Source organism: Glycine soja, chromosome 13 (genome assembly GCF_004193775.1).
Source record: "Glycine soja cultivar W05 chromosome 13, ASM419377v2, whole genome shotgun sequence".
Taxonomy (NCBI): Eukaryota; Viridiplantae; Streptophyta; class Magnoliopsida; order Fabales; family Fabaceae; genus Glycine; species Glycine soja.
Genome location: NC_041014.1, coordinates 30,782,838 through 30,794,144, shown reverse-complemented (window position 1 = coordinate 30,794,144; position 11,307 = coordinate 30,782,838). Strand labels below are relative to the sequence as shown.

Sequence of the window (11,307 nt, the reverse complement as noted above, 5' to 3'; positions counted from 1 at the left end):
GCCTTCAAATCCAATGAATCTAGATTTTCAAGGATTATAAACTGCTGTAAAATGCAGCTTCTTCAAAGGCCACTGACAATTAAATGCAAGAAAAACTAGCTACATGATACATGGTTGAAATAAGTGGGAAGAAAAAGGAAATTAACTATATGCTACGTATATTCTGGTATACAACTATACACATGCACGTGAACACAAACCTTTATTATTTCTCTCTTCCATCACCATCAGTATATTGTATTTTCAAGGATGTCTTGCAGTAGCTGACTCTTTGAAATCTTGTCCTTAGCTTTTTGAAGGACATGAATGAACTGAAAAGAGCTGTATTAAAAAACTGATACAGTGATACCAGCCTCTTATCTCTATGTGTTGATCCCAAATTAATTACGATGAGTTAAATTTTAAAAATTAAACTTAATTAGTGTATTTTTTATTTCCTACATATTTCTTCTCTAATTATCTCTTCTTTTTTTTGGAGAGACTCTAATTATCTCTCTTTTATTTTCATCAACAATGTTTCTCTCCTCAACCAAATAAAGTTTATGTAATCAGGCACACGTTACATTTGAGGGGAAAAAATGACAGCATGAAATTAAAAAAAAATGATGAGAAATGTGATTAATCAAATTACGTAGTAAATAGAAAATGGCTCTCCTTTGTCAAAAAAGGAAAAAAAAAAAAGAAAAGGGTTCTCCAAAAAGTTTTTGAAAGCATATGTAGAAAGAAAAATAATAATGAAAACTAAGAAATTATAATCTTAATAATGCTTTTTTTAAAAAATTGTTTGAAAAGTTATCTCTTTTTTGGATTAGATTATATCAAGTCTAATGTAGGAAGGAAAAAATATTGATCCAATTAATAAGAATTAGATTTATATATGCATGATAAGAATAAAAGTTCAACTTAATAAGAATTAGATTTATATATGAGAATCTTGTTAGATAATCTATATATATCTACATTTATAAGTAGTTTTTGAACTAACTTCAACTCTACTTACTTAAGAAAAAACTCTCAAGTATGAGAAAATAAAATAAAATTTATAGTACATTTAAAAGTTATAAATCATCCAATTTGGACCGCATATTAAACTGCGGGGCATCGCAATTCAACCCTTTTCACGTGGAAGGTGACTCTGGCGAAGGAATCGAGGAGCAATGTGGGGCTTCTTCACTCACTCATCTATATGTTTCTGTTTCAGCATTTCTATTCAACTGCTAGATCTACATCATGGGATCACCATATTTGATTTATATATCTGTCTACCTCTTCTTTAATCAAATCAAATGAGACGTGCATCATCCATGTGCCACCGCCATATAATCATAATATCAATAGTGCAACAAGTCTTAAAACAATTGCGTAAGACAAAATCTGGCTTGGCAATTCCAAAAAAAATGGATCAAATTAACATTATTTGTTCATAGATTCCTACTCCATAAGTATATTAATGAGAGATAGATCAGCTTTACTAATTTCTTTCGAGAGTTTAATGGTCGTATCGATGAGTGTAATATTATTTTATATTATTAACCAATTATAACTCATAGTATACATAACTTTAAAATAGGTTTTGCCGTCAATGATTTTATTATTTATGTCGATTTCTGATAAAATGACAGTGAAATTTTTTAAAAAATCTTTGCATAGTTGGTGTATGAAGTTCTTTTTCTCTTTTCATTGAAAGCTACCTTTTAATTTGTAAAAAGAAAGAACATGGTTTAATATTACTTCCCAATAATACCTTTTTCTTTTTTTCTGGGAGGGTATCTCTTAATAGATGTTTAAAAACTTCACTTTTGTAGTTTTAGTTGTTTTCTTATCCGTGTAAAAAACGCTCATTCGTTTAAATATCAAGTAGGAAATTGGAACAAAACCCAATCAGAAGAGACAAAGCTGGTCTGCTGTGGTAAATTAAACGAGCCCAACAAGAGTACACTGCTCTTTTCTATTTTTCATTTTTGTAATTTTGTTCAGTGAGGATATTTTAGTAAATTTTATATTACTTTATATGTGTTGTTCATGGTCTATCAAGAAAAAAAGTTATCCTGTAAGTTAAGTATTTATGTTGTGTTATTCTCCTTTTGTGATGTACCTTTGTGTGTGAACCTTGGTTTGGGGCTTAGTTTTTGCTCTTCTTGGGTTTTGAAAAATGACAAAGGGCCATTAGGTGCGGAACCTCTCCCATTCCGCACACCCGTGTGACCCAACTACCCATTTTATCCCTTCCCGGAAACAAAATAACCAAATATTAAAGGAAGGATATTTGTTCAATTGTACCTCTCTTTTCTCTTTACACTCCCGATATTTTTTTCTTTTGGTTTTTAATATTTTTAAAATAACTTCCTCTCTCTCCCCCTTTTCTGCTGGCTCTGCACGACCTTCCTTTCCATATCAACTAGGGGTGTTTTTGACCCAATCCATCTCATTGATTCGATATGCTTCAAAGAAACTTTTGACAGGTTTATGTTTGAGAAATTAGACAGTTTATTTTTAGGTAGGTTTTGGATTATACTTCGGGTCATTTCAATACATATTCCTTCCCGTCCTTACAAATAGGCAACTTACTTAATTTTAATAATGTCAGAAATTAAAAAATTATTTAAAAAATACTCAGAATTAAATGATTTACGTAGTAACCATAATACTGCAATATTTAATGTGAATTAAGACCAACAAAATGGACTCATGTTTTTTTTTTCTTCATGTAAAAAGACCGAAAAAAGTATTAAAATTGACATAACGTATTCTCTTTTTTATTTTAAGAAACATAATACATTCTAGAAATAAGCTTCTAGAATTTTTCCAAATATACTAATTGCATTATGAACACTAATTTTCGAGATATCTACAAATTCCTTAATATATTTTCCAGAAGTTGATTTTTAGAAGGACAAAATACATTTTAGAATTAAGTTCAAGGCATCTAAAATTTTCTAAAAATTGTCCTATAACTCAAAGATAATTTTTTACAATAAAAAATGAAGGATATGAACAGAATGAGTCAATAAAATGAAATGTATTCACACCCTCACTCCTTCCTAAATCCCAATAACCCCATAATAAAAAGGGCTAAACTACAAATTTTAGCAAATTACATAAGAAAAAACAGTAATATGTTCGATATGACTTTGGTTTGCCACAATAACAAGTATTTGGTCATAATAAATATCAAAATATTTCTAATGTCAACAATATTATTATCTTATATGATAACAAAAGAGGGAAGAGTGATCGAAGAGATATGGAAAACAAAATAATGTTGCTTATATTATGATTGTGATGACGAAACAGAATAGTCAACCGTCCCTTACAAGAGGAGGAAAAACCTAAGGCCGTCTATCAAACTCAAAAATATAAATACAAATATTGCACTGTGTTTTTCAATGATATCACACACAGCAACACATGTGTTTATTCCGAATTCACACTAAAATAAACTCGATTAAGATAAAAATTTGGAACGGTTTAGCGATGATATCCAAGATCAGCCTCAACTGTTTAAGCCACGGATGCAATGTGGGCAATTAAATCAATCACACGGGAACTGCAAAAAAAGAAACAAAATTGTCCTCATTAGTCATTACTGAGTAACAAAGAAGAATAAAAAAGAACACATTTCCTCGTCCTTGTATTCAAGGAGAGATTATGAGAACAAGGTATAGAGTAGTTTACCTGTAACCCCATTCGTTGTCATACCAGGAAACAAGTTTTACAAAGTTTTCATTCAAAGAAATTCCGGCCTTGGCGTCAAATATGCTAGACCTGCAGATGAAAGTAACATTCAACATGGTAAGTCATTATAGACTAAGAGAACACCAAAAAAGTGATCATGATAGTTTATCTTCCAATGTTGCTTCAAAACACAACATCACCTGTTATCACCAACAAAATCAGTAGACACAACATCATCTTCGGTGTATCCCAAAATACCCTTCAGTTTGCCCTCTGATTCCTCCCTGAAATTTGAACACAAAGAGTTGTTGGGTCAACGGGGAAAAAACATGATTCGATTTGCCAAATGCAAAGATTTTCAAAAAGGTTCAAAAACTTACTTGATAGCAGCTTTGATTTGCTCATAGGTTGCTGGCTTCTCTAGCCTGACAGTTAGGTCAACAACTGAAACATCAACAGTGGGGACTCGGAAGGACATTCCAGTCAATTTACCATTCAGCGCTGGAAGAACTTTTCCTACAGCCTGTTGTTCATCCCAAATTCAACATTCAATAAAGAACAAAAAGCTTTAGAATAAAATTTACACCATCCAACTAAAGGAGAAATGTATGTATAATTTTAAATATAACAATTAGGTAGTACCTTAGCAGCTCCAGTGCTGCTAGGAATTATATTGAACGAAGCAGCTCTTCCACCTCTCCAGTCCTTGTTTGAAGGACCATCAACAGTCTTCTGAGTAGCTGATTCATCACAAAAAAAGTGTAGATAATGAATACCAATTTCATCTTAAATTGAAAAAAGATCAGAGATTAATTCAAGAAGTTGATAATATAGCCAAGTGGTAAACCTGTGATGGCGTGAACAGTGGTCATAAGACCCTCCACAATTCCAAATCGGTCGTTGATAACCTGTGCAAAATTAAGATTAATAATTTCATTTTAAAAAATGGAAGCAGAAATAAATAAATATATCACAACTACAAGGGGTATAATAAAACAAAATAAACCTTGGCGAGGGGAGCAAGGCAATTGGTAGTGCAGCTAGCATTAGAAACAATGTCAAGCTCTGGCTTGTACTCCTTCTCGTTAACACCAACAACAAACATGGGTGCATCTTTGCTTGGGGCAGAGATGACAACCTTCTTGGCACCACCCTGATCATAACCCATTAATCCAAAATTATATACTCATTTCATATCACTAATTAATATTCCTAGACAGGTGATTAGTATTCAAAAAATCAAAAGATCCAAAAACCAAAAGACAGAAATATGAGAGATCACAACAAACCTTCAAGTGAGCAGCAGCCTTGTCCTTGTCAGTGAATACGCCAGTTGACTCAACAACATAATCAGCACCAACCTCACCCCATGGAATTTCCTCAGGGTTCCTGAGGCAACAAATTAGATCAACGAATTAGATTAAAAAAAGAACATGAATCATAGGCTTAATTAAAACACAAGAAAGAGGCATGTTTTACCTGAATCCAAAAACGGTGACGGGCTTCTCACCGAAGAGAAGGGTCTTAGAGTCCTTCAGCTTCACATCAAAATGCTTCCACTGCCCATGAACGGTGTCGTACTTGAACATGTATGTCTGCCAGAACAATCAACGTAACAACGTTTAAAACATTAAACAATGCACATTATTAGAAAAGCTACTACTCTAGTATGCAATATTTTAACCCTTGTTTTTACCATGTAATCAGTGGTGATGAAAGGATCGTTGACAGCAACAAGTTCAACGTCATTCCTCTGAAGAGCAACCCTGGCCACCAAACGGCCAATCCTTCCAAATCCTGCATACACAATCTTCTTCTTCTTAGTACAAAAACAAACAAACAAACACTGAAAAAGTCACATGAAACAAAACCAATTCATTACCGTTGATGCCGATCCTAATCTTCTTGTCTGATGCTGCTCAACAAAAAAAAAAAAAAAGAACATTAGAAAACGATGGATTAAGATGTTAAGAAAATTAAAATAAAAACAAAAAAAATGAAGCTGTGAATGAGTAATAGACTAGACATGAGTGAGTACCCATGAGAGTGTTTGAACCGAACGAAAATGAGATAGAAAGTGTAATTAGAGCGTGATTTGGTGAGGAAAAGAAGGGTTAAGGAAGGGGTATATTTAAAGGGGTTGTGTCTGAAGATCACGTGAGGGTCATGACCGCTTTTTGCTTGGGGAAAAAGAAAAAAAGTAGCTTCGAGCCGCTGATTTACTAAGCATTGAAAAAATGAAAAACGAAAACCAAGGCTTGCCCATGGTTCGTCAAAAGGGTTAAACGTTGGGTGAGCTATATAATGCGTTATATTAGCATGATTTTGGACCTTCCTAATTAATAATATTCATTGCTTTCATTTAATAAGAACTTCAAAAAAAAAAAAAACTCAATCATCTATTTAACATGTTAAAATTTAGACTTTTTATCTACTGTTTAAAATATTTTATTTGTTATTTAACATCTTTTTAATAATAATCTTTTAATAAAACTTCTAAAAGCATATGGCAATGGTTGCCGGAATTGTAAATTGGAATCCGAGAATATTCGGGTGTTGAGCTGTCTCTATGCTGAGACTTGTCAAGTTTTAATGGTTTTTTTTTTTTTTTTACCTTTAGCTATTGTTGTTTTCTAATAGGAAGTTCATAGTAAAGTAAAGTTTTTTTTCTAGCTTTATGAATAAATTCAATTAAAATTGCAGTTAATTTTATCACTATCAATTCCTATTCGGTTTGACAGCATAGCTTCTAGGTTGTTCTATGGCGATGACATGTACAGAGAAGAAACAATGTTTTATTTGGAAAAATTAAAGAAAAATACAAAAAATTGACATAATCGATGTATTTGGGGGATGTCTCAACAAATGAAGCCTTACAGCCTACAAGGATCATCCATAGTCCATACTACCTTCAACTTCAAGTGTTATAAAGCAATAGTATTAGATTTTGTATTTTATAAATTATAAAGCAATTTTTATAATTCAAATCATAATTAAAATTATTAAATAAAATTCAATTAAAATTCAAGTTAATTTTATTACCATCAAGTTGCTTTTTATAATAATATAAAATTGCTTTTTTTACTAAAATTGTATAGAATAGAACTTATGACACAAATTCTCATTTAATCTAATTTTTACAAGTATTTTACATTAAAGATATTTAGGTTTACATTTTTAATTTATTTCAAATTTAATGATTTTGTGTATTAAATGTAAATTGAATATATTGCTTATAAAAAAATCAATACGAATAAAAATATTATTATCTTATGTTATGTTCAACAAAACTAACTCAAAAGTTAAGTGTAAGTTGAAAAAATAACTTTTTAAATTTAAGTGTTTGATAAAATCAACGGTTGAAGTAGTTAACAAATGTAAAATGACTTAAAAGCAATAAAATCATTATTTAATTAAAATGGGCAAGCATGAATTTGATAAATATATTAAGGTCATGTTCGGTAAGATATTTTAACAAACTTCTAACTTTTTTTTACTAACTGAAAATATCATTTGATTGTTCGGTAAATAATTTTTTTTAGCAGTTTTTGTGTTTTTTGAAATACTACTTAAAATAATGCTTTTTAAAGAATTAGCTTCTAACTTTTTTTTCCTTTTCATCCTTGATATATTTATCAAAAAAAAAAATTCTTACCCTTTTTGAATAAATCCTTGTTTTATTGTTTTCAATCATTTTATACTTTTTAGTTACTTCAACGATTAGTTTTATTGAACACTTGTAATTTAATAAGTTAACTTTTCAGTTTTCAGCCAACTTGTGAGCTAGTTTTTCCAAATATAGCCTAAGGATAAAAAATGAAAAAAAAAAACTAAAAGTTAGAAGCTAATATTTTAAAAAATATCACTTAAAGTAACGCTTCAGACAATAGTAAAAACTATTAAGAAGTTACTAAAAACGTTTGTTTACTGAACAATCAAATGAAAATTTAAGCAAATCAAATTAATCATAATCTAGTTTAGTATGGTTTTTACTTGTCACAAATTGTATAGAATATAACTCATCACACAAATTCTCATTTACTCTAGTTTTTACAAGTATCTCATATCAAAGATATTTATGTTTACATTTCAGTCAGTAAAAAAAAATAAAAATGAATTAAAATATCTTATCGAATATAATTATAATCTTTCATTCACCTTACTATATATAGAATATGATATGATTTGGTAGGACAAAACTTAAGCAAATCAAATTCCTATATATGTTTGTTGAACTATGTTAATGAATCTCAAAATTTTTTATCATAACAAATCATAGTTTTAATGGAATTCATCATACAAAAAGTAAGTTAGGTCAAGAAAAAAATGTTATATTTAAGATTGTTTTAATATTTTTATTTGATTAACAATGTAAAAAAAAAGTTTACACCAACAATATATAAAAATTAAATTAAAAAAGAAACTTAACACGCGAAGCAGAATAAGAAAAAGTTTATGAAAATAATTACTATTGCATGTACCAATGAGGTAAATGAAATTAATTACTATTATATGTATCAACAAGATGTATTTTATTTTCGAGAGCTCATGTCTCAATGTCGGCAAGGTAAAACATGTTTTATTAGGGTAATTTTGGGAGAAATGACCTCTTTGAAAGTTTTATGTTAACTTGCGAGGAGGATGTTCATGATTTTGATAAATTTAAGATTAATAAATATTAGACTTGATATATTTTGAAAACATGTGTTAGTTATACTTTAGGTCATCTAAAACCAATCTAATGTTATATATTCTTTTAAAAGGTATAATTTTTAAAAAAATTATGTATTAATATGCATGTCCTTAACTTAATAAACAATGACTTCTCTAAAATTATATTATAATGACAAGATATTTTAGTATGTTTAATTTTATAATTTAGTTATATATAATGTTAAACTTAATATATTGTGCCAATAAGTTGGGCTCATTTAGTATCATTCAAAATGTTATCAATTTTAATTGAGACAAATTTAGATTCATATAATTAATCCTATTAAAATTTTGAGTCATGTGGGACCTAAGTTAACCAATTCCACAAATATCCCTATATGTTAGTGAGGGAAAAATATATTTAAAAGATTTCATATTGATTTATGAATCACATGACATCATATTGTTTTAACTTATTATTTGCAATTTGAATGTTTGAAAATTCATTTGCCTCAAAATTTATTAAAATTACTATTTTATTCAATTATTTTTAATTCACATTCGAACTGTTATGTCTAATGTACCATTCATATATGAAGGTCTTACAAAGACTTTAAACTACTCCGTGCTTCAACTTAAAATAGCTAACTACTAAAGCGCTTAATTACATTGTTTGTTTGTTTCAATTTGTAATTACTTGTTTGGTTGACTCCTTTGTATTCCATTATATTCGCCTATTTTATGTCATCGTGTATATATTGAAATATGGTGAGGCCAGGCTTGAGCGTGATGCTTGACATCAGTCTTCACGTTCTGTTAATCAATAATCATATGCTTCAAGGTTCAATGCCTTACTAATTATTTTATATGCTAGTTCAGTATTTATATACCAAGATAGGAATACCAAGGTTATGCTGCATGCGAGGCATGGAGCATGAACTCACCAGTGAAACTCCCAACTTTATTTAAATATATTGTGCTGGGATCATAAACAATTGAAATATTGAATATCGGTCAACAAATACAGTTTTTCTAGATCTATGATAAAATAGAATCAAAGTCAAGCAAGGAACTGCTTTATATCAATTTTCCATCCCCTGATGTACATTTTAGATCGCCCAATATTTGACAACTGTATCGTGACTAAAATTACATCTCGTGAATTATGTGATGGGTTGATTTGTATTCAAACGAATCAACAAAGGCTAGTACAAAATTCAAAACATCCAGAAGGTCCTGGAAAAAAAATAAAAATCGAGAAGATCGAACTCTAAGGATGATTTGATTTTGAACTTGGAAAAGAACCAATGAAACTCAATAACTTTCATCATAAAAAAAAAGAAAGAAAGAAAGAAACTCATTAACCCAGTAATTAAAAAAAAGAATCATTACCGATAGAGTACCAAAATATTAAAGAGGTATTCGATGTCACAGAAATGTTTCTCTAGCAACTACACCACGACACCATATAAAGAATTTTCTAAAACGTCCTTATATGTTTCTTTATAATTTAATTACGCCATTTTATTTTTCTGAATGTCACAAGCGAAAGTGTTTCTACTTCCCGCTAATACATCCCTACTTTGGAATTCACTTATCTTTTTTGATAAAAAGTTTCATTACATTAGAAACATGAGTTTAAGTTTTTTTTTTTCTGGTAAGAATTGAATACCATATAAGTTAGATCCTCTTGATCAGATGAGTTTAAGGTCCCGTATGGTTATAATAAGAATATAGCATTAACTAAGTATAATTTATAAGATTGAGTGGCATAGCTATATAATGTTGTGTTTATATGTGAAAATGACATGTAAACACATTATGAGCGTGTTTGATTTTATTTTTTTCTATGAATTTTTTTAGATTAGTAATATTTATATATTATGAACGAAATATCTTTAATTTAATGAATTGAAAACATTTATAATCTCTACGGAAGACACAAAAAATAACATTACTAATTATACATTGATTATTCAAATATTTCAACTTTTATAATTGTTCCAAACATGCCCGTTCCAATTAAAAATTATAGTAAATATAAATTTTATGAAAATAATAAATTTACCATATATAATAATTTCTTATTAATTGATAATATAAAATATCTTTAGACAATCATAGACTATTTTTATTAAAAATATAATCATTCAAATATTTGAGTTAAATATATATTTTTTACTCTTAAATTTGAGTCGCTTTTGTGTTGATATTTCAAGTTTAGATTTACTTTTTTAGTCTTCAATTTTAAAAAATATCATTTTTATTTCATCTCCATAAAAAAAACAAACTTCCCAGTTATCCAAAATCAATTTGAGTTTTTTTTTTATATAGATGGAATATTTTATAGAAATGGTTAAAAAGAATATTTTTTTAAATTAAGAGATTAAAAAAATAAATTTAAATTTGAGACACAGAAAGAATTAAAAAAAAAATAAGTCATAAACTCTTAATAAAATATGCATTAAAGATTTATGATCATGGCAGTTATGGAAACATTTAAAAATACATAGCCGGACATTTTATAGCAGTTGTTTGATGGTCATACGCACAGACAGGCTGTTCAAGTTGGATTCTTCCACCACCTTGGTCCTCTCCTCACGCATATTTAGAATGCTGCACTTTGACGCTTTTAGAAAAAAGTTTACAAAACGTATTATTATTCAAAAGGAAGTGTCACTTTGGCCAATAAAAAAGCAGTAATTAGGCACATACTAAAATACTACTACTAATAATCAAGATCTAAAAATTAAAGAAAACCATATTGCAAAAAGGAAGGGCCCAAAATGAACCAAGAAAGTAGGAACCCGACCATTCATTTCATTGATTCACAATTCAACAAAAACAAGTAAGCGGCGGTGACACGTTGCTGACCAATTCTTTGAATTAATGGAAGTCATCTTTAGGCATCCCTGCACATATGGTTACCGAATTTCTCGGGTTATTACATTAACCCCGTGATTTTCGTATCAAATTCAC

The 11,307-nt window shown here is 29.3% G+C and overlaps 1 protein-coding gene across 1 annotated transcript; it reads right to left on the bottom strand.

Annotated features, from left to right (window-relative positions):
- Nucleotides 1-3,243: 3,243 nt before the first annotated feature.
- Nucleotides 3,244-5,844, bottom strand: LOC114380758 (glyceraldehyde-3-phosphate dehydrogenase 2, cytosolic-like). The gene is made up of 12 exons (XM_028339795.1): nt 5,714-5,844; nt 5,558-5,590; nt 5,372-5,472; nt 5,155-5,270; nt 4,965-5,064; nt 4,682-4,828; nt 4,523-4,583; nt 4,318-4,415; nt 4,056-4,198; nt 3,876-3,959; nt 3,676-3,765; nt 3,244-3,547 (listed from the first exon to the last, which is right to left on the bottom strand). The coding sequence occupies exons 1-12, from the start codon at nt 5,715-5,717 to the stop codon at nt 3,502-3,504; spliced, it is 1,023 nt and encodes a 340-aa protein (XP_028195596.1). The 5' UTR covers nt 5,718-5,844; the 3' UTR covers nt 3,244-3,501.
- Nucleotides 5,845-11,307: the final 5,463 nt, after the last annotated feature.

Coding starts and splice junctions, on each gene's coding strand:
- LOC114380758 (XM_028339795.1), bottom strand. Junction 5,065..5,154: donor GTCACCGTTTTTGGATTCAG/GTAAAACATGCC, acceptor TTGTTGCCTCAG/GAACCCTGAGGAAATTCCAT. Junction 3,766..3,875: donor GATTTTGTTGGTGATAACAG/GTGATGTTGTGT, acceptor TTTCATCTGCAG/GTCTAGCATATTTGACGCCA.